This window comes from Belonocnema kinseyi, chromosome 2 (assembly GCF_010883055.1).
Source record: "Belonocnema kinseyi isolate 2016_QV_RU_SX_M_011 chromosome 2, B_treatae_v1, whole genome shotgun sequence".
Classification (NCBI taxonomy): Eukaryota; Metazoa; Arthropoda; class Insecta; order Hymenoptera; family Cynipidae; genus Belonocnema; species Belonocnema kinseyi.
The window spans coordinates 83,910,557-83,935,224 of NC_046658.1; the positions used below are offsets into that span (position 1 = coordinate 83,910,557).

At 26.9% G+C, this 24,668-nt stretch overlaps 2 protein-coding genes across 2 annotated transcripts; both read left to right on the forward strand.

The window, feature by feature from the left end:
* The first annotated feature begins 30 nt into the window (after positions 1-30).
* On the forward strand, positions 31-15,712 carry LOC117168442 (protein disulfide-isomerase). Its single transcript, XM_033354093.1, has 7 exons — positions 31-373; positions 3,112-3,443; positions 7,001-7,138; positions 7,231-7,461; positions 10,116-10,487; positions 10,580-10,795; positions 14,758-15,712. The coding sequence occupies exons 1-7, from the start codon at positions 211-213 to the stop codon at positions 14,806-14,808; spliced, it is 1,503 nt and encodes a 500-aa protein (XP_033209984.1). The 5' UTR covers positions 31-210; the 3' UTR covers positions 14,809-15,712.
* On the forward strand, positions 15,414-23,674 carry LOC117182750. The gene is made up of 6 exons (XM_033375855.1): positions 15,414-15,422; positions 15,915-16,118; positions 18,685-19,203; positions 21,726-21,992; positions 23,478-23,580; positions 23,649-23,674. The coding sequence occupies exons 1-6, from the start codon at positions 15,414-15,416 to the stop codon at positions 23,672-23,674; spliced, it is 1,128 nt and encodes a 375-aa protein (XP_033231746.1).
* The last annotated feature ends 994 nt before the right edge of the window (positions 23,675-24,668 follow it).

Here is a 24,668-nt window from a genome sequence, read left to right on the forward strand (position 1 = left end):
GCGAAGCGAAGGTCTCCAACCTTTTGGTCCTCGCTGACTCGCTCGCTCACTCACTTCAACCATTTCCTCCTCGTCGCCGGTGTGCCAAAAACATTAGTCTTCTTCGAACTCGCGTTGCTTCCAGTCGGTTTTGCAGTTTATCTGGACACGACTTCCTGTGATAGAGGCAATCCGCGAATCGTGGTCGCCATTCAATAAACGGCAAGCAAGATGAAAATTCTGACAGCGATTTTGGTGGCCGCCTTTGGCATCGTCGGAATCTCAGCTTCAGAAGCTCAAGTTCAAATCGAGAGCGAAGAAGGAGTCCTGGTCCTCACAAAGGACAACTTCGACGACGTCATCAAGGACAACGATTACGTACTTTTGGAATTCTGTAAGTCATTATTTATTTTACAATTTCATCTTTCTCCTCGCTCATTTTTCCACTTCTCCTGTTGCTTCGCAAAGGACTCGCTCCAAACGTGTCTCTTTTCTCTCTCCCACGTGTGGAAAGCAGCTTCCAGCTGTCTCGCTTTTCCACGTCATCAAATGATCTATCTTCCCTACTTATATATGCACGTCATCTCGTTTTGGAGCAACTCCTTTAAATGGAGTTTAGAGATTTGCTCAAACTTTCCAATAATTAAAGCGTTATATTTAACATTTGTAGATTGTTTTTCAGAAACACCTTTAACAATTGGAAATTTTTTCAGGCATGAATTTTCTTTTATAAAACAAAGTATGGATTTATAAATTAATACAACATTTTTTGTTGTTTTTACTGAGAATTTATTGGATTTTTCGTAGAGGAATAACATGCGCTTCATTTTGAAGTCCATTATTAAAATTCCAATAAATTAAACATGTATATTCTTTGATCTTTATGAATGTTAGTCATTTAATTATATTTTCGAACATCCGGCGTCAGTAATCTGAAGTTCCTTAAGTGATGAATTAAAAGAGCCATCTTCCAAATCTGGTGCCATATGGCATAATCTAAATTTGAATAGTTGAGAATAAATTTATGAAAGTTGCTTTTCATAAATATAAAATTTGAAAAACAAATCAATCTGCAGGGACCAAATATTGATTTTATTTAAAAAATTTGCTTTTTTCTAATTCCAAAGTTAAATAAGCCTCTTGTAACAATGTTCGTTTCTTTTTTTTCCTTATTTGGTGCAAATGCCAATACTTTCGCATTCTTTAATTTCGAATTTCAATTTAATTCTCGTTTAAAAAATTTATTTAAAAATTTTAATCGGAAATGTAAAGCCTACAAGTTGAATATTAAATAATTTTTTCTTTAATTTGATTTAATTCACGTTTTTTAAATTTTAACTAAATTTAAATGCCCTAACAGTTGAGCATTAAAATTTAACATTTAAAGATGAAATCATTCATTAACGAGAAATTTAAATGGCAAATATAAAACCTAACAGTTGAGCATTGCAGTTTAAGATTAAATAATTAGAAATTTAAATATCAGGAATTACCATTTCAAATTTAGGGTGTCTAACGAACCGGTAAATCCAGAAAATTTTATTTTAACGGGGAAAACCCGGGAATATTTGATTTAGGGTAAGGAATATTTTTCGTTTACATTTACAGGGTTCGAATAGACTAGAAGGCTTTAAAAAGTCGCATCATAAATAATGCAAAAAATAGAAATTTCGAAATTTGAACCTGTCTGAATTTTGAAATTAATTGGGTGGCCTTTTTTTCATTTTGAATTTTTTACCGCGAATTTGTTCGAAAGTAAAAAACCCAAGATTATAACTTTAAAATTTGGAAAATATAATTTTTTCATTTTCAAGAATTTCGTATTTAAATTTAAATGTCGGACGTTTATCTTTCATATATTTTGAATTTAGTTTCTTAAATTTAGAAGTTTTTTAAATTGGCATATTTTGAAAGTTTAAATTTGTTGTAAATTGAAATTCTTAAAAACTCGAAAAATTCTATCTTTCATCATTCAATTTATCTTTAATAATAAAAATTACTTAATTATTAAAGTTTGAAGGCTTCGTGGCTTTAAATTAAAGATTATTTTGTATTGAATTCCATACGATCAGAAATGATTCAATTTTTCATTTTGGCATTTATAATGGTGCAATTTTTACATCATTATAAAAATTAAAATATTTTGCAACTTAGCGTGAAAAACGACAAAAGTCGACTTTTTTTCTTCAGAAAATCGCAAAAAGTCGCACGATCAGAGCTCGACTTTTCTCTTCTTGTTATTGTTTAATCGAGCATCAGAAAGGTGATAATCTGATTGTTTTTTATGCGGGTGAAAACTTTCTCTTTATGAAGTTGAAAGCTATCTGAATTGTCTATCAAAGAAGCCAGGATGCAGAAAAATTATAATAAAAATGAAATGGATAGATATCTATTTTTTTAAAATAACTTTCATAGAAACCTCATGACTTCTTATTTTATATATCTTAAAAAAGTATTTCTTTCGTCCGAAAAAATATTCAAATTTTTCATCTTCAAGTTCGTGCGATTTTATATAATTTATATAAAATTTTAATTTTATTTATATAAATAGAACATTAAAAAATGTTAATTATTTTAGGGATTATTCAAAAATTGACAAAAACACCGATTTAAATAGTTAAATTACCTGATTCTTAAACGTCCTGAAATTGATTCTTGTTTTTTTTGTTATAAAGTATTTAAAACTAAAATATGAGAGAGTTATTTGTAACTTGTTAAGTTCTAAGTGGGTCATTGACCAAATTTACATTCTCATGTACAAAGTGCAGTATAATGACATTTTTGTAACGTGTGGCAATTCTCTTTGGTTAGTTAATTTCACGCTAATTGAGTCTTGACTTTTGTTTCCAACTTCAATCAATTATTTCCTCTTTAATTATACCAGATGTTTTAAACTTAATAATAGCGTCATTTTTCCTCAGCTTAATCTTCTCCTTTAAAACTTGAAAAAGATGTCTGAACCTGTTGATTTTATTCTTATCGCAAAATTTTGATAACGATATTTAAATTTTTCCTCCAGACCTTTTTCCTCTTGCATTATTACTGCTTATTTTTAGATTGCAAAATGTGATAATTAAATATCCGTGATTATTCGAGTAATTATCTTATAGTACTGTATTTTCGTTTTGATAGATGCACCATGGTGTGGTCATTGCAAACAGTTGGCACCCGAATATGTTAAAGCAGCAGAGAAATTAGACGAACTTAAATCCGAAATAAAACTCGCAAAGATCGATGCCACCCTCCAGCAAGAATTGGCCGAACAACACAATGTTCGGGGTTATCCTACCCTTAAATTCTACCGCAAGGGTTCTGTCATCGAATACGGCGGTGGCAGATCGGCTGATGAAATTGTCAACTGGCTTTTGAAAAAGACTGGACCAGCCGCTAAAGACTTGCTATCAGTCGATGACGCCAAAGCCTTCATTGATGGACAGAATGTCGCCATCGTTGGTTTCTTCAAGGTAATTTATTTTGAAAAAATACCCTCAATTGGATTAGCCAAAAAATATAATTTTCACTGTAGTTAAACAGGGTGACCATGAAAACCGGGAATTTTTGGAGACCGGTAAATGACACTAATTTACTATTTGACCCGGAATTTCACAAATTTGTAGTAGAAAAATTTATCTAATCAAGGTTTGCATTATCGTTTTAAACTAACATATTGCATTTTTAAACCAAAAATTTTGAAATTTTTTAATAAAAGAACGATTTTTTAAAATATTTAGTATCATTTCACTGCTTATTTAAAATTATCAATTATACAACAAATATTCAAAACTAAACAATTAAAAATTAGAATAAGGCCGGTCAATTTGGTATTTTTAACATTTTTGTTGAGTTTGAAACGATGAAATTTTAGTTTTTGATATTTGTTGAACTGGTAGGGGAATATTTTCATAGAGTTGGAACAAGGAAATTTATCATTTTTAATATTTTTCATGGGTTGGATAGAAAAAAATTTTGGATTTTGAATTTTTCTGAATTGGAAGTGGCCATTTTTTCTTTATAGAATTTTTCATTAATTTTAGGGGGCGAAATTTTTTTCATTTATTTTTCTAAATTTAAAAAGGGTAATTTGTTATTCTCATTTTTATTGAGTTTGAAAGGAGAAAGTTTCAATTATGTATTTATTTTATTTTTTTTAATTGGAAGAGGGATATTTTTTTAAAACGATTTTTAGCGACTTGGAAACAAGGGAATTTGGGTTTACATTTTTTATGAACTGGAAGAAGAATATTCTGGTTTTCAAGTTTTTCGAAATCAGCTGAGCCATTTATTTTGTTTTTAACATTTTTATTGAGTTGGAAAGAGGACGTTTTAGTTATTACTAGTTTTTCTGAATTGGAAGAGTTCAATTTTTTCTTTTCAACATTTTTATTGAGTGGGCGAGAGCAATTTTGGCATTTTTAACATTCCAATGAAAGGTGGGAACTTTTTCGATTTTTTACTGAATCGGAAGTGGTTCTTGTCTCATTTTTAATTTTATTGATGTTAATCTTTGAACTGTTCAATTTATAAATGTTTAAAATTATTAAAGTTGAAAGTGTCAAAAACTTCTATTTTATATTTATTTATTTACCATAGATAGAGAATAATTTAGTTTTACTTTAAATTAATTATCTTATAACAGAAACTCTCCCAGTACTTAAATTAGATTTTATAAACATACTTTCGTCGAGGAAAAGGATTGCTTCGAATTGAAAGGTTTATTTAAAAATTGTGTATGTAGTGAATATAAATGGGTGATTGCCAAACCATTAAAAATAGTTTCTTTGTCATTTGGAAGTACTTAAAAGTAGTTAGTAAAATAATACATATTGTCAAACATTTGTTGGCAATGACTCAGGTAGATTTTTTAGTTTAAAAACTTAGTGAATAAAACAATAGTTTGACGACATATTTTGTTAGGACAAGAAGAGAATCATGGAATTATCGATCAAACTATCTGTCAAGTACAAGATATATTTCTATAAAAATAGACGTTCCTTTATTGTTTCTGTATCTTACGAATAAACTTATTTCGCGCGTATTTCCTGTATGCATTTCACTTTTATAAAAATTGGGATGGTAGATTTCGTGAAGATACAAATAAGTTAGTCCTTAAAGTTTAAAACAGAAGTTTTAGTAAATATTTGTAATCTAACAATAACAAAAATTAGTTTTCCTATCCAAAAATAATAAACCGTAATTTTCGAATAATGTTCAGGGTGTTCAGCAGGAGAGAAGTTTCAAGGAAAAGACTTGGCAACGGGACAATTAGAAAATTGAAAATTAAATACAATTTTAAATTAAAAGCGGTCAAAAGTCAACAATTTAGAAACTTTGTAAAGTAGAAATATTTAAATTAATAAGAAAAGTTTAAATGTATATTTCGAATTAAAACTTTTAAAATGGAATTATTTTATATCAAACCTTGAAAATTGTTGGACTATTTCAAATTGAAAGCGCTTGATGTTAAAAAATTTCATAAGTCTGAGGCTTTGAATATTGGATCACTGATAATCGAGAGCCATTAAAATTTATAGTTTTAAATTGTACTATTTCGAATTTATAGCCTGAATAATTTAATGTTAAAAATTCAATATTGTCGAAACTTTATAAATAAGGAGTATCGTAATTTTAGATAGAGCATTGTAATTTTCTTGACTATTTTAAATTGAAAGCCTTGAAAATGCAAAATTTTAAACTGTGCAGTTTCTGTTGATAAGCCTCAATTAATTTGAAATTTAAAAAAGTTGGCAACTCCACAATTTTGTATTGAAAGCGTCAAAATTCAATAATTTTAGATAAAACAATGATATGTGGTGGGACTATTTCAAAACGTTTGAAATTTAATCAGTTTAAGGCTTCGAAAGTTGAATAACTGAAATTAAACAGTTTTTAAAATTTATAACTTTAAATTTTAGAATTTCGAATTTAAAGCCTTGAATTAATTTAAAGTTAAAAATTTTGAAAAAATATTTGTAATTCATTTTCACATTTCAAAGTGAAAAGTTTAAATTCTTACTTGACATTAAACAATCTTGAATTGAAACTGTTAAAACTGAATAATTGTAGATAAAATATTGAAAGTCACTGGGCTCGTTCAAATTGAAAGAGTTTAAGATTGAGCAATTTTGAAGTTTAAAATTAATTGTCTTGATATTTAGACAATCAAGAAACAGAAGTTCAACAATTAATTCAGTTAGAGGTGTTGAAAATTAAATAACTGACAATAGAAATTGACGAAAATTTACCAACATTAAATTGTACAATTTGGGATTGAAAGCCTGAATCAGTTATAAGTTTAAAAAGTTTGAAAATTCTACATTTTTTATAATAATTATTTATTATTGGTATTAGAAAGATTTAAATTAATAGCCTTTAAAATTGAACCATTATAGAAATTGAAAGTTGAAATTAATGTTAGAAAGTAAGCAATTTTGAATTGCAACTATTAACATTTAATTAGTTTAAATTGAACAATTTAATAAGTTTGAGCCGTTGAAAATGGAATAACTGACAATAAAGTGCATAATTTTAAATTGTATAATTTCGAATTTAGGGCCTTAGTTAATGTAAAATAAAATAATTTTGAATTCAAACAGTTAAAATTCAATAACTATAGATAAAACATTAAAAATTGTAGGACTATCTAATTGAAAGTATTTAAAGTTGAAAAATCTTGAAATTAAAAATTAAATATGCTTCGGTATTTAGACAATTTCATAAAAAATTTCCATTTATCGATTTGTAGAAGAATGTCTCTATTTATTAAAATGTAACCTGTGACATTTGGGCATTTGTCGTATGCAAGCAAATTGTCAGACATAAACAGGAATATAAAAATGGAGGGTCCTGTACCAACCACGCAAAATTTCGTGAACGTTGGCTACACTTAACTCATCTACAAAACTGATTAAATATAGAAATATATAGAGAAAAATTAGGAATTTCAAAATCTGATTTTCATTGGACACCCTGCTATCCAAAAATTCGTGGCATTTATTAATTTCTGAATTTTTAACCATTGTAGGATCAAGAATCTGACAGTGCCAAAGTATTTCTTGATGTTGCTAATGCCGTTGATGATCAAGTATTTGGAATTACTAGCAACGATGAAGTATTCGCTGAGTACGGTGCTGAGGATGGCAAAGTTATCCTCTTCAAGAAGGTAATTAAAATCTATGATTTCTAATAATATATCGAATTTTGTTCATCCGCGTTTGCAAGAAAACAAATAAATTTGTCTGTTTTACGTTACAGTTCGACGAAGAAAAAGTCGTATTTGAGGGAGAACTCAACCAGAAAGACCTCACAAACTTCATCTCTGTCGAATCACTGCCACTCATTGTTGAATTCACCCAAGAATCCGCCCAGAAGATATTCAGTGGTGAAATTAAGAGCCACCTTTTGGTCTTCCTCAGCAAAGAAGCTGGACACATCGAAAAATACGTAGAAGGAATCAAGACGCCTGCCAAGAAATTCCGTGGACAGGTTTGTAATATTGCAAATTCAGATTATATACGTATTATTACAGGGCGTCTAACCTACCGGAAAAACCTGGCATTGTCAGGGAAAAGTAGTCCTGGAAAAACCTGAAAATATCAAGGATTTTTTTTTAAGTCTTGGATGACAATGAATCTTTATTTCTAAAAGTAATTTTATGTTACTGTATTTACCAATTAAAAAAAAAATTTATTTGGAAGATTTTTTTTCAATTGAAAATTTAACAAATCTATTTCTTTTAATTGATGTTTTTCAGTTTTGAAAATTCAAGTTTCTGATTCAAAATTCATATATTTTATTAAAAATTCGTTCTCTAATGGTATAAAATTAATCTCTTTTTTTAGCAATCATCTTTTTGCTTGAAAATTAAAGAGTTTTTTCGTCATTTTGTATCTCTTTTTACCGAAAAAATCTTTCTTAATTAAAAATTAAAATCATTTTGAAAAGTTTGCTTTTTTATTGAATTTAATTATTTTTGAATAAAAATTAAAATCTTCTTTGGTTGTAATATCAACTACTACATTTTTCGTTGTGAATTCGCCTTTTTTGGAATACAATTTTATTACTTGGTTTTCTATAATTTTAGTTGAAAATTTTATCTCTGATTGAATATCATTTTTGTACAGCATATTACAATATTAAATTTTTGGTTGAAAAATGATCTAGTTTAGTTGAAATTGCTTGTTTAAACAAAAAATAATTTTCTTGCTTGGGAATTAATTTTTTTGGTTGAAAATTTAATACGTCTAGATAAAGATTAATCTTTTCAGTTGTAATTTTATATTTTTGTTTAAAATAGAACCATTCCAGTTCAAAATTCATCATTTCAGTTTAAACTTCATTACTTATTCTAAAACTGTAATCTTGGATGAACAAGTATCTTTTTTAGTTGAAAACTCGTCTTTTTTGTTTAAAATTCAACCACTGCAGTTAAAGAATAATCGCTTTGACGGAAAATGTAACTGTTCCAATTGAATATTTGATAATGTTATTAAAAATTCATCTTTTTGGTTGAAAATCAACTTTTTTCTTGAAAACTCATATATTGGGGTTAAAATATCAATTTTTTGGGTAGAAAATTCGTCTTTCTAGTTCGAAAATTCAACAGTTTAGTTCAATTTTTTAGTTCTTAACTGAAAAATGTTTCTTAGTTTGAGATTCAAGACACTTTTTTGTAGAAAATTAATATTCATTTAAAATTCAGTTAGTTGATGGAAAATTAGCTGTTTGTTAAGCTCATATTTTTTGGTTGAAAATTCAACTGTTTTATAGACAATTCTTCATTTCTGTTAAAAATTCACCTTTTTTGTTTAAAATTCAACCACTGCAGTTAAAGAATTATCATTTTAACGGAAAATGTAACTGTTTCAATTGAATATTTGATCATTTTATTTAAAAATTATTCTTTTTGGTTGAAAATCAACTTTTTCAACTGAAAATTTAACTGTTCTATGTTGAAAATTCATTTTTTTCCTTCAATATTCAACTATTTCAATTGAAGATTTATAATTCAAGTAGAATAATTGAATTTTCAACAAGATAGATCAATTTTTAACCAAATAGTTGCATTTTCAATTAAAAAAGATTATTTTCAAAGAAAAAATATGAAATCTTAAACAAATAGTTGCATTTTCAACTAAAAAATATCAATTTTCAACCAAATAGTTTAATTTTTAACTGGAAAATATCAGATTTTAACGAAAAATGAAATAGTTAAATTTTCATTTAAAAAAAACTAATTTTCCACACTAAAAATTTAAGCCAAAGTGATTAATAATAATAAATATTTTACTAAATAATGAAATAATAAATATTCAATTCGAATAGATTAATTTTAAATCAAAAACAGAAATTTTTGACAAGCGTTTAAATTTCAACAACGAAAAAAAAAACTAATTTTCAGCTAAAATGATGAGTATTTTATTAGAATGCTTAAATTTTCAATGAAAAAGATTACTTTTCTACAAAAAAAAAAAAATTCAACTAAACCAATTTTCAAAGAAACAATTTCATGTCTACTCAAAAGATCTATTTTTAACAACAAAAAAAAAACGAATTTTCAAAATGGATCTTTTGAGTAGAAATAAAACTGTTTTTTTGAAATTGGTTAATCTTTTTCATTGAAAATGTAAGCATTCCAATTAAATATTCATCGTTTTAGCTGAAAATTAGTTGTCTTTTTTTTTGGTAGAAATTTAAACTCTTGTCAGAAATACATGTTTTTCATTGAATATTTATTATTTAGTAAAATATTAATTATTATTCATCGCTTTGGCTTACATTTTTTGTGTGGGAAATTAATTTTTTAAACTGAAAATTTAACAATTTAATTTTTGGTCGAAAACTGATATTTTCCAGTTAAAAATTCCACTATTTGATTGGGATTTCATATTTTTTCTTGAAAAATCGTCTTTTTTATTGAAAATTAATCTTTTTACTTGATAATTCATCTATCTTGATGAAAATTCAATTATTTTACTTGAAAAGTTAGGAATTAGGAGCAGCTTAAATTGAATTTAATATAGTACGATGAAAAATTTGAGATATATGGAAAACAACCTGGAATTGTCAGGGAATTTTTTTCCAAGATTTGAGTAGGCACCCTCTATGAAGAAGAAACAAGATTAACAAATTCCTTTCAGGTCTTGTTCGTGACGATCAATGCCGACGAAGCCGACCACGAGCGTCTTCTTGAATTCTTCGGAATGAAGAAGGAAGATGTTCCCACTATGCGTCTCATCAAGCTGGAAGAAGATATGGCCAAATACAAGCCAGAAAACCCAGAAATCACGAGCGAAAACGTCTTGGAATTCGTCACTGCATTCACTGAAGGAAAACTGAAGAGGCACTTGCTCACCCAAGACTTGCCCGAGGACTGGGACAAAACCCCCGTCAAAACTCTCGTCGGAACCAACTTCCGTGACATTGCATTCAACAAAGAAAAGAACGTCCTCGTCGAATTCTACGCTCCATGGTGTGGTCACTGCAAGCAACTTGTTCCCATTTATGATGCTGTAAGTTTTCAGTTTAAAGAAAAAAGAGGAATATTTCAGGATTGAATTTGAAAGTATTTTTTCACTGACTCTTTTTTTTTTTCTTATTGCAGCTTGGTGAGAAGTTCAAGGACAGCGAGACTATTGTGATTGCAAAGATGGACGCCACTGCCAATGAATTAGATGATATCAAAATCAGCAGCTTCCCAACTATCACGCTTTATAAGAAAGACACGAATGAGGCTGTTGAATACAACGGTGAGAGAACACTTGAGGGTCTAGTCAAGTTCCTTGAATCTGACGGTACTTACGGACAGGCCGCTGAAGAGGTAATATTTAATTTCAAATTATTATTTTTTTTTTATCAACGTATCTTTTAGTTATTCATTTAGTTTTCCGTTTTACGTATTTCCTTTTAGTAGCAGCGGTAAACCTAAATTGAGCTAAAATCGTTTGTGAAATATGACATTTTTTATAATCTTTGAAGTCTTCATGAAATTATTGAAATCTCGGAAATTTTATAAAATTTGACATTGTTGTGAAATTTTTATGAAATTTGAGTTTTTTTTAAATCTTTCTGAAATTATTGTGAAATTTTTCGAGACCTTTGAAATCTTTGTAAAATCTGTTCAGACTTCACATACTGATTTGATAGAACCCAATAAGAACATCCAATCATTTTTGGTTAAATGTCATTCTTTTTGGTTCACAAGTCTAATATTATATTTTTGGTCCAAAGTTCATATTGTTTAGATAAAAATTCTACTGCTTGTTTAGAAATGTCATTAGTTTGTTGAAAATTCAACAATTTTATTAAATTCATCTATTTTGGTTGAAAATTCAACTGTTGTTGAAAAATCATCTATTTGAGTTGAAAGTTCAACTAATTCAGTAGAAATTTAATGTTAATATATATATTATTTTGGTTGAAAATTCGTCATTTTTTTTGTTGAATTCAACTGTTTTTGATTCCAAATTAAAATCTTTCTTTGCTTGAAAATGCAATGTTTTTGTAGAAAATTCATCAATTTGGTTCAAAATCAACGTTTTGTTGAAAACTCATATTTGGTTTCAAATCTGCAACTGTTTTGTAGAAAAATCGTCTTTTTGGTTTGAAAATTCAACAGTTTATCTTTTTTTTTTAATTTAATTTTTTGTTGCAAATTCAGAATCTATCTCTTTTAGTTAAAAATTCTACTATTTGGTTAAAATATAATCATTTTGTTGACAATTCAACTATTTTGTTCAAAAGTAATATTTTTCATCGAAAATTCAACTGTTTTTTTTTACTTTCGTCTTTTTGGATAGAAAATTCCTTCTTTTGCATACTTTATTGAAAAATCTTTATTAGTTGGAAATTCAATACACTTTTTGTAGAAAATTCGTCTTTTTTGCTTGAAATTCTAACAGTTTAGCAGAAAATTAAACTATTTGGCAGAAAAAGGTACTGTTTCGTTGAAAATTAACTATTTTTTTGAAAATGTACCTTTTTTAGTTTAAAATTCAACTAAATGGTTTAAAATTTATGTATTTTGTCGCAATTTAACTATTTTATTAAAGACATTTATTTTTGTCAAAACGTCAAGCGTGTTATTGAAAATACATCAATTAGGGTTGAAAGTTCAACTAATTTGGTAGAAATTTAATCTTTTATGGTTTTATCCAACTGTTTGGTTGAAAATTAATTGGTTTTGTATGATGATTCAACTATTTTGGTTGAAAATTTGTTGTTTTTTTTTTTAATTTAACTGTTTTGGATTCCAGATTAAACCATTTTTTTAGTTGAAAATGCAACATTTCTGTAAGAAAGTTATCTATTTGATTGAAAATCAACTTTTTTCTTGAAAACTCATATATTGGGGTTAAAATATCAAATTTTTTTGTAGAAAATTCGTATTTTTGGCTTGAAATTTGTATAGTTTGATAGAAAATTAAACTATTTGAGAGAAAATGGTACTGGTGCGCTGAAAACTAAACTTTTAAATTGAGAATTAATTATTAAATTGAAAATGTATATTTTCTAGTTTAAAATTCAACTAAATTGGTTTAAAATTCAACTATTCATTCCGTTAGTCAATGAATCCAATATTTTGTTTTAAATTCGTCTTTTTTGGTTAAATTAAGCTGGTTGAACATTCAGCTTTCTTGGTTGAAAATGAACTTTTTTGTCGAAAATTTAACTTTTAGGATTGAAAATGCAACTGTTTGTGTTTGACATTTAATCTTTTATGTTGGAAAATTCTACTGTTTGATTAAAAATTTAATTATTTTGTTGAAAATTCATCTATTCGGATTGAAAGTTCAACTAATTTGGTAGACATTTAATCTTTTTGAGTTATTTTTTGCCTTGATGCAACTATTTGGTGGAAAATTAATTTCTTTCGTTTGAGGATTTAACCATTTTGGTTGAAAATTCGTCTTTTTTGGTTGATATCAACTGTTTTTGATTCCAGATTAACTATTTTGTTGAAAATTTATCTTTTTTAGTTCAAAATTCAACTAAGTGTTGTAGAATTGATGTATTTTGTCGAAGATTTGTGTTTTTTTAGGAAAATTAATCTTGGTTGAAAATTCAACTATTTTGTTGCAAATTAATTTCTTTTGGTGGAAATTCAAACTGTTTTAGTTTAAATTTCAACTGTTTGATTGAAAATAAATAGGTTTTGATTGACGATTCAACTATTTGATTGAAAATTAAACTATTTTGGGAGCAAATTTAACTATTTGCTTGAAAATTCAGACATTCATTTAGAAATTTTACTATTTGATAGAAAATTAACTTTTTTGTTGAAATTTTATATTTTAGGGTTGAAAATTAATCGTTTTATCTTGACAATTTAACTACTTTGTTAAAAATGCATTTTTAAGGTGTAACCTCTTTGATAGAAAATTAACTTTTTTGTTGAAATTTTATATTTTAGGGTTGAAAATTAATCGTTTTATCTTGACAATTTAACTACTTTGTTAAAAATGCATTTTTTAAGGTGTAACCTCTTTGATAGAAAATTAAACTACTTTATATAAAATTCCTTTTTTGTGTATTCCGTTAGTCAATGCATCAATTATTTTGTTGAAAATTCTTTTTTTTTTAAATTCGTCTGTTTAAAAATTCAGCTTTTTTGGTTGAAAATTAACTTTTTTATCGAAAATTTAACTTTTAAGATTAAAAATGCAAACGTTTCGTGTTCAAATATCAACTGTGTTGTAGAAAATTCGTCCTTTTGATTTGAAATTTTAACAATTTGATATAAAATTAAAGGGTTTCACTGAAAATGAAATATTTTGTTGATAATTTATTTTTTTCACTTCAAAATTCAACTAAGTGGTTTAAAATTGATGTATTTTGTCTAAGATTTGTGTTTTTTTGTAAGGAAAATTAATCTTCTTGCCTGAAAATTCAACTATTTTGTTGAAAATTAATCTATTTTGGTAGCAACTCAAATTTTGTTAAGTTTAAATGATAACTGTGGTTTAAAATGAATTTTTTTTGGTTGAGAATTTAACTAGTTTTTTTGGAAATTAAACTATTTTGGGAGCAAATTTAACTATTTGCTTGAAAATTCAGACATTCATTTAGAAATTTTACTATTTGATAGAAAATTAACTTTTTGTTGAAATTTTATATTTTAGGGTTGAAAATTAAATTGTACTGCAGAAAATTAATCTTTTTAGCTTGAAAATTAAACTATTTGGTTGCAAATTTAACTACTTTGTTAAAAATGCATTTTTAATATGTGACCTCTTTAGTAGAAAATTGAAACTACTTTATATAAAATGACTTTTTTGTTTATTCCGTTAGTCGAAGCATCAACTATTTTATATAAAATTCTTTTTTTCTGGTTAAATTCATCTGTTTGAAAAATCAGCGTTCTTGGTTGAAAATGAACTTTCCTGTCGAAAATACAACTTTTAGAATTGAAATAGCAACTATTTGTGGTGGAAGTTTAATCTTTTTTGTTTGAAAATTTATTTTTGCTGTTTGACAATTTAACTATTTTGTTGAAAATTTAGTTACTTTGTTGTAAATGCAATTATTTTGTTAAAATAATATTTTTGGTTTGAAAGTTGTACTGTTTTGTTGCAAATTCGACCATTTGGTTAAAAATTCAACTATATGGTTCTAAATGCAACTATTTGATAAAAATTTTTATGTTTTCTCAAGAGTGATTGGAGCAAAAGTTCCAATTCGAGTTCTACCGCTGCTATTTATTTCAAACTCAGATAAATAAAAAATAAAAGTCAGTAATTAGCGTGATAAATTCATTTCTCTAAATTAAAAATTTGTTTTCAGGTCCAAGAGGAAGATGAGGACGATGATGTACCTCGAAAGGACGAGTTGTAAAAAATCACCTCTGACAATAATTCTCATTCGCCCTTTCTCTTCGTATCGACGAGTTCCACAACATTTATTTCGAGCGGACAGATAGTATGTTTGACACTCGTCTGCGAAACTTACATTCAGCAGAATAAATCGTCGCATACAATCAGTTTTTCATCGATTCCATCTCGCTCGGGGCCTTCGCGCAGTAAAGGGTACAAATTGAATTTCGTCTATTAGACTTAAACCTAGAGTGCATTTCATGAAGAGTGCAGAGACCTCGAGTGACGTCAATCCATTTCGATAAATACACATGTGCAACGCATCATTTCTTTCCCCGAGATTAAGACAGTTTGGAGCAGTGTTCGTTTAGGGAAAAATTTGGATTGCAAGGCGATCAAATCGCTGATTATTTGCGTTACTTTCACTCAACATGATACGGCGATTCGATCGACGTACCCAAAGTGTACTTACGCCGCTCTTCCAGAATAGTTGTTTTTTCTATTAATTATTTTAGCCGGTTTAGTGACTTTTTTTCTTTTTCTTTTTTTTTTTTTTGTTTACTTGTACTCGTGATCTGAACAGATTAAAACTGAATTAATATAATAAGTAATGTGGAATGTGCAAAAATGTTTAGGGTAAGGTTCCTCCGTAGCCCTGTATGATTTTTATTTTTGTATAAAACGACGCTTTTTGTAAGGATATTGTGTCGTGAGTCCCGTCAATAATTTTAGGTTGGGAGAGAATACGATTGCAGGGGTGCTGCAAGACGGGTATCTTTGTATATTTACAATTCCATCTACAGCATTTCGTTTTACAATGGTTGTTATTTAAGAAGATTTTTAGACTAGGGTGCGGTTCGGCCAAACTCCTAGTTTTACCGACTGAGACTTTAGGAAATTTTAACGTGAAGGAAGTGAAGAAAAAACGCGTAAAGAATCATATCTTTAAGTCATTATTATATATTAATTATTCTTAATATATAAATATTATTCTACATTTCTGAGTATTAATTTGATTCCTTTTCTCCCAGAAGCGGGTTAACATTTTGAATACTAGGATATCGCTTTTTTGAATGATAATTATGTTTTCTCGTGGAAATTTATGCTTAATTATTTATTTTTAATCAGAATATTAGTGGCGAAACTGACGAGGAAATGCAAGGTCTAGATCTGAAACCTTTACAAAATTTTGTGCAGCGAGTAATAGTTTTATCAGAAGAGACGAAAAGTGTTCTACAATCAGACTGTGATGAGGCAAGATTTGCTCTAAAATCCTGGCCGAATGAAGCGACCGTACATAAAGAAATGGATAAAATATGCACGTGCAATGCAGTAAGACATTTTTCCTTTTGCGAGGGTTGTTACAAGATCTGGAAAAACTATGACATTTGAAAAAAAAGTCGTGGAATTTTTTTAGTCTCGCCTATCGCAAAATCTTAATAATTATTTTAGTACTTTATGGCGAATAAAGATTTTTTTACTAATAATTATAATTCAGTGGCCACTGATCGGGAATTAGCCTGGAATTAATATTTTTTGGTTAAAATTTTATTATTTGCATAAAAATATAATTCTTTCTTGAAAATTCAACGCCTTTTCGTATAGAAAACCTTTTGGATTTCAAATTCCTCTTTATGGTAGAAACTTAACTTTATAGTTTTTTTTTTGTTTGAAAAATTATATTTTTAATTTATAATTCACAATTTTGGTTAAAAATTGTACTATTTGATTAAAAATGTACTCATTTTGTTGCGAATTCTTTTATTTTCTTAAAAAGTCATCTTTTTTAGTTGAATTTAAAAAAGTTTGGTTATGCATTCGTTTTTTTGGCTTGAAAATTCTTCCTTTTAGCTTATAAATTCATCTTTTTGGTTGAAGTTTCATTTTATTCATTTGTATTAAAAATCCCTTTATTTTGTTAGAAATTTGATCTTTTCAGGTAAAAAAATTCATCTGCTTTGGTTGAGAATTCAACTCTTTTTTTTTTATTTTATCATTCTTTTTTGAAAGTTAACTTTTTTGTTACAAATTCAGGATTTATCCCTTTTGATTAAATCTACTGTTCGGTTTTAATAAAATGATTTTTCTGACAATTCAACTATTTCGTTAAAATTTCATATTTTCCGTAGAAAATTCAACTGTTTTTTTTTTAGTTTCGTCTTTTTGGATAGAAAATTCTTACTTTTTCATTAAAAATTCATCTTTTTGGGAGAAATTTTATTTTTTTCAGATTAACCTATTTTTTAATTTATATTTATTGATCTCGGTTTGGTTGGAAATTCACCTGTTATGGTTAAAAATTCTAATATTTTGTTAAAAATTTAATTACTTTATTAAAAAATTTACTATTTTGTTCAAAATATATATTTTTTGTCGAAAATGCAACTTTTTTACTTTCATCTTTATGGGTAGAAAATTTATTTTTTTCGGATTCACCTTTTTTGAAATTCGTATTTATTGATCTTGATTTGGTTGAAAATTCATCTTTTAGGGTTGAAAGTTAATTCTTTATAATTGGAAAGCCTGTTATCATATTTTTGATCCGCAATTTATCTCTTTTCGCTTTGAAATTCTACTATTTGGTTGACAATTTATTTTGCGGCAAAATCAATAATTTTTATAAAAAATCATCTCTTGGTTAAAAATTCGAATATTTGCTTAAAAATTTAATCATTTAATTGCAACTTCAACTATTTGCTTAAAAAGACATGTTTTTTGTCGAAACTTAAACTTTTTTACATTTATCGTTTTGATTAGAAAATTCAATTATTAAAAAAAAATCAAATCTTTGTTGAAAATTTTATTATTTTATTGAAAATTGAACTATTTTGTTAATAAAAAAACATATTTTTTGTCGAAAATTAAACTTTTTTCACATTTATCTTTTTGGATAAGAAAATTCTTCAGTTTGGAATAAAAATTCACCTTTATGGGTAGAAATTTGATTTTTTTCGGATTCACCTTTTTTTTTGAATTCGTATTTCTTGATTGAAAATTAGTTTTTTGTTGGGAATTCAATAGCCTTCTAAAAATAGTATTTTTCTTGAATTTTAAACTATTTTGTTAAAAAATCATATTTTATGGTTACAAATTTAATTACTTTATTTAAAATTTAACTATTTTTTAAAAAACTTATCATTTTTGTCGAAAATTGAACTAGTTTGTAGAAAATTCTTATTTTTTATAGAAAATTCATTCTTTTGAATTTAAAATTTAACTGCCTAAAAGATTCGTATTTTGGGCTTGAAATTCCATCATTTGGTTGAAAATTCATCTTCGTAGGTTGAACATTCAAATATTTGGTTAAAAATCCAACTTTTTATTGAAAATTCGTCTCTTTTACTTTAAAGTTCAATGAGATTATTGTAAATTCAACTATTTGGGTGAAAATAATTGTTTTTCGTTAAAAATTCATCTTTCTTGATTACAAATGAACTTTTTTGGGCGAAAATTCACCTTTTCAGGTTTAAAAGTCAAATGTTTTATAATAGGTTCGACTTTTTAGCAAGAAAACTTAACTGTTTTTGTTAAAAAAACTCGTCTTTTTGGGCTGAAAATGCATTATATTTCGACTTGAAATTTTCGGAATATGGAACCATACTTTTGAGTTTTAAAATGTCCAATTATTTTCAATGTTTATAACATAAAGCAATTTATTACTTTTGAATAATTGTTCATATAATTGTTTAAAATTCAACCTGGAAAAAATATCAGTTTTACCGTAAAACCCAGAAAAACGCTTGGAATTTTTTTATTAATTTTGAGTGGCCACCCTGTAAATCCCTGCAAATCCAGATTTTTGTTGCATTTTAAGAAATGTTGAAACTGGACTTTTGTAGCGACCGTTTTAATAAATTCAAATTAATAAATATAAATTGAATACATTTTCTTTTATCAGACGGAGTTGGACGATCAGCTGCAAATTAACGATATCGATAGGTCAATTTTACAAAGGCAAGAGCTGAAGGAAAAGTTGAAAACTAATCTCTTGAGGGAACGAAGTCGAACTCGTAAACCTGATGTTCGGGAAATTTATATGCCCAAATCGAAAAGCTTAACTCGGTCGAAGCGAAGCAGCTCAAAATCGCAGTCAAGATTGGAAAGTAGGCAAGAGAGCAGATCTAAAATAACGAGTGAAAAAATTTCGGATGAAAATAATCCTCGGGAAACGAAGCAAAGGTCTTCTTCTAGCATTCGGCAGATTGAAGTTGGCTCGAAATCTTCCAGTATGGTCAATAAAAAACTGCCTCAATTATCACGAAATGGTTCTAAAGTTAATTTAAAAACTGGATCGCAAACAAATTACGTTCTTGCTAATAAGCAGAATTTTATTAAGAATAAAAAACCCTCCGAAAAGAACAATCTTCTTCCTCCTTTAGTGAGAACAGATTCGACGATATCTGACGAATTTATTAAGGTAATATACACTGGTATTATATTATTATCAGCATTATTATTATATTATTTGATTTTAAAACTTTTACACTTTTTATTAAAGTGAACAAACTTTTTCTTATGTATTTTATATTTTTTTCAGAATTATAAAATACACCAAAGTCGAAAATAAAACTTTTTATATTTCTCTTCTCGCATGGAAGATTCGTCCTTTTGCAATAAAAATTAATCATTTTTGATAAAACTGTGATATTTTTGGTTTAAATTATTCATCTTTTTTGACCGAAAATTCAACTAATTTTTTGTAGCTTGAAACATTTTAACGAATTCCTTGAACTTGCACTAAATTCAATGCATCTTTTTTGGGTTTTCAATTTTTTTTTATTCTTCTTGAAGATTTTTCAATTCACCTTGAATTCATATGGATTGTATCACACTCTTTCTTCACTAATTCTATTCACCCTCATTTGTCTGAATTCAATGGAATTTTTTTGGATTGTAAATATTTTGTTCCATTCACTGGATTTATTTTTAATTTACCTCTGTTTCGTCGAATTCTTCTAAATTCACTCCAATTTTACTGTGATCACTAAAATATTTCAGGTTTTAAAAATTTGTTTCAATTAATTTAAATTCATTTGAAATTCACCCTAAATTTGTATTATTTATCCTGAATTCTCTTAAATTTGTTAATTGCGTAATTAATTTAGAATTCATCCTCAATTTATATTAATTTATCTTGCATTCTCTTAAAATTTTTCAAATTCTCTTGATTTTTTTTTATTTACTCTATATTTTGTGGAATTTACTTGAATTCTTTTAAATTCACTCAATTCTACTCTATTCATTGAATATTGTTGTATTTTTCTCCATTCATTCCGAATTGAATGATTTCAATGAAATTTTTAATTTTTTTTTCAATCCACTTGAACTTTTATGAATTCAGTCGAATTTTTCTCATTTTCCTTATATTTCTCTAAATTCACTCGAACTTTATTTAATTCGTTGTTTTTTTTTCAGTTCACTTAAATTCTGTTAAATTCGTCGTGGGTTCCGTTCACGCCATTTTACTGAATTCGATGGAATTTGTTTCTATTTTTTAAATTTTGTTAAGGTATATTCTTTCAAATTCTTATGAAATTCATCAAAGTCTCTTGAATTCCATTAAATTCTTCTAAATTCATTCCAATTATACTGAAAACAGTGAAACATTTTGAATTTTTTCAACTCATAATATTAATCTGGAATTCCCCCTTAGTTATTATTGATTTATCATGAATTCTTTGAAATTGTTTTGAATTCTTTAGAATTTTATTGTTTTTACTCGTTCTTGCTGAAATCTTTTGAATTCATTCGAATTTTTCCAAATTCACTGAATTAAATAGAGTTACATTTTTAATAGTTTTTATTTATTTATACTTAAGCCTTTTAAGCTTACCTTGAATTCTTAGGCCTTCAACAAATTCTTTTAGATTCCCTTGAATTCTTCTAAAATTACTTCGATTCTACTGAATTAAATGGAATTTTAAAAAATCCAGTCTCGATTTTTATGAATTTCACCTAATTCTTTTCATTTCCCTTAGTTCCTCTAAACTCACTCTAATTTTAGTAAATTCATTGTTTTATGTTTTGAATTACTCCCGAATTCGTTCAAATTTACCTTGAATAGGTTCAAATAGTTTAAAATTATTTAAATCTGTATGTTTCTGATTAAAAATTTTTGAATTTGATATTCTTTATATGTATGTGTGAAATTGTCTAATAATTTATAAACTTTCGATCTGAAATTATTTCATTTTGGAAATTTTCAATGAAAAACTGCTTTTAATTTTAAGAAGAAGAAAAATGGAAAAAGTTATGACAATTCTTTAAAAGTATTCCCAATGGGAATACTCTATGGGTTAAATAATAGAGAATCAACCATATGGGTTAAGGATTAAAGAAATTTGGCGAATGTTTAGTAGATACAGTTTTTAGTATAGTACAAAAATGAACGAAATTAATTTATCTAAGTTGCCATTTTTTTAAATGTAAAAAATCAGTTTTTTTTTAAATTTAGTTAATTGTACTTAAAATTTCTTCTGTTTGAATTGAAGAAAGATTTCATTATTTTGTTATAAAGAAAAATGTTTTCGAATTGTTAAAGCCTCTCAATATCGTGAATTTTGCTTTAAATACGTCAAGATCATTTTTTTCATAACAATCAAATAATGTTATGTCTCTTTGTTTAAAACTAAAGAAATCTCAGTTGTGACACCTACAACTTTTTTTAAAAGCGCGCAGTTAAATAAATTTGAAAAAAGAGTTTTTTCACATTTCTAAAAATTGTAACTTTGGTAAACAACGTTTAAATTTAAATTAAATTTTAATTAATTCAAATTTAGATTAAATTTTAACTAATTTTAATTTAAATTAAATTTAAATTAAATGTACATTCCAAACCACCATTTTTTGGTCGGCTCACAATTAAATTAGTTTCAGTATTTACACTCCGCTATACGTGTAGCAAAAAATTAATAATAAAATTTATTATTTTGATGAAAGATGCAGATTCAGAATCCGCCAAAAATAATTGATGAAAGGCCCCTCCGAAATGGAAATTGTTCGTTTCACGGCAATAATGCCAACACAAAAACTGTAAGATCTGTGGATGCAGTAGAAGGACTCGATAGACATGGAGTACCTTCGAGTCTTGTGAAAGTCTTAAAAGTTTATCATTCATATTTAAAAATACATCATTCTGAAACTGAATCGAGGGACAAAAGAAGTAAAGAAGCTTCTGCTAAATTTCTGATAGAATTCAATAATATGGTAGGTGTAAAAAATTACGACGTTGAGGTTTGCCACAGATATGCATTTATGTGTTGTGTAATTAATTTTTAAAAAACGAAGAGACATATCGAAGAAATAAAAACACTTCTGGATTCATCTCGGAAATATCTCGTTATGCATTTTTTGTTTTTTTATTTAAACAATTTGTTAAACAATTACACCATTTGTTATTTTTCAGCAGTTGTTATAAACAAATTATGCATCGGATCGACAAACCAAGTGCATCATTGCATTTCTCTCGAAAATATCTAGATGTTCATTTTTTTGTTTTTTCGTAAAACCATTTTTTAAACAATTAGAGCATTTGTTGTTTAGCGCTCTGCTGCTCTGTGAAATAGTGCACTTGGTTTTTCGATCCGATGTATACTTTGTTTATAATAATTGCAGAAATATAACAAATGACGTAATTGTTTAAGAAATTGTTTAAACAAAAAAACAAAAAATGCACACCGAGATATTTCCGAGACGAATCCAGAGGTGTTTTTACTTTTTTTATGTGACTGTTAGTTTTTAAAAAATTAATTACACAAGTTTGAAATCCAGGGCCTTCAAGCCCTGTTCTCAGTTGCATTTAAAATTAATAATTAATAGAATTGCACTATTTAAACAAAATAAAAACTAAACTGAGCAAATAGACGTGCCTTTATATATTTCGAACCCTTTCCTAAAATTTCAACTGAATAGTTACATAAACGCAATCAGGGTGCCTACCTAATTGATGATTTTAAATTTCGGTACTTTTCCAGGTTTATTCTGGTAAATTTTTTATTTTTCCCGGAAAAATTCAAAAGATTTCCAAAGATTTGAATAATTCCGAATGACTTCGGAAATATCAAGAGATTTATTTCTAATCATTGAAACCAATTACCTGGTTTATAGGGTAAGAGCACCAATTGTTGCCTCAATTGTTGCCTCAATTCATTTAATTATACTATTATTTTTACTCATAATTCATACATCAATTATCCAGTCCAGTAAAATGTTTATCCAAAATAAAATAAATTCACTTCTGTTTTTGCTATGCCAAAAATTTTGCACCTTATTCGGCGGCTTTATAATTTAAAAGATGTAAATCTTCTGCTGAAATTTTGGAATATGGTTCAAAATATATAAGGGCCGTTTGACCTGTCCCAGCTCAGAATTATCAATCTTTATAAAATTTTCTGTCTTAAAATTTAAATTATAATTCGTTACTGAAAACCGAGTTCGAAAATTAGATAAAAATGTTGTTGTATTAAAATATAATGAATTTTCTGTTATAATTAAAAATTATTTCTGTACGAGTAAAATTTATTCAAAATCACACTATAGTAAAAATACATATGATTAAAAGCATATTCAGATCAAGAATGATTTAAAAATTCTAACTCCTCAATAATGATCAATTAAATTAATTACTTCAAAAATCTTTAATTCTGTGAATTTTAAAATTATTTTTCCCATTAATTTATTTATTTATTATAGTGTAGTCAAAGAGAACAGACTATCTCAAAATCAGAGAAAATTCCACCTCTAGTAAAAGGTTTCATAGAAATCTTAGGAGGACTTTACGACAGGGATAAAAATCGTACCCAAAAAAATGAACTTAAAACAAAATATTCTAATTTAGACTCGGAATATAAAAATATATTCCAGGATCAGAAAGACACAAGAAGATCTAAAATTTTTGAAGGCTGTAGAAGCTTACATCTTAATAAGAGAGGATGGATGTCTAATGGAATTTGGAACGATTTGTGTATGACAAATTTTGAAGGTAGGTTCGATCATATTTTTAACATGTTTTTTAAGAAGCTTATTTTTAATTTTTTAATAGTTATGCTAAATTTTTTCTAATAATTTTTTAAATTAACATTTTAAATTTATAATTTTATATTTTTCACCGTTTTTAAGGTTTCAATCTAAAATTCTTTTAAATTTTAACGTTCTGAATTCAAAATCGTACAAAATTTCAAATTCTTTTAATTTTGAATTTTTCGATTTAAATTTTCTTCATGTTAAATACTTCAAATAAAACATTGTGCAATTTCATGGATCACAGAGGTTCAAAAGTTCATTTTTAGCTAAAATGGGGAATTTTTCCAAAGAAGTAGATTTTATTTATTAAAAAAAAAACTTTATACATATATCTTATGGGTACTTTGTGAATGTCGAACAAAAGTGTCATCTAAAAGCAACGCCTTTTTAAAATCTTTTCATACATCTTTGCATTACAATTTTTGTTAGCTACCTTTGAAAAATCTGTTGAACACTTCAGCATTTTCTACTGATAAAAATTTATCCGATAAAATGCAAGAAGATTACAGATAAAAATATAGATAAAAAACAGAATTGAAAAATGCTCTAATTGGAATTTTTCTAAATATATTTTTATCAGTAGATAGTAAAGAACCCTGACATGTATAACATATTTTTCTAATGAAACTAGAAATAAATAATTTGAAAAACACAAAAACATCTATTTAAAATACATGCTTTCTCTATTTTTGTTTCTTTAGATTGGTTTCTGATGTATCGCATTATAATATTTTTTGTTAAAAAACTTTTCTTGATTAACAATTTTATTATTTGGTTGAAAATTTTAATTATTTTTTTTAAATCAAACAATTTTGTTAAAAAATATTTCTTTTTGATTTAAAATTCAACTATTTGATTGAA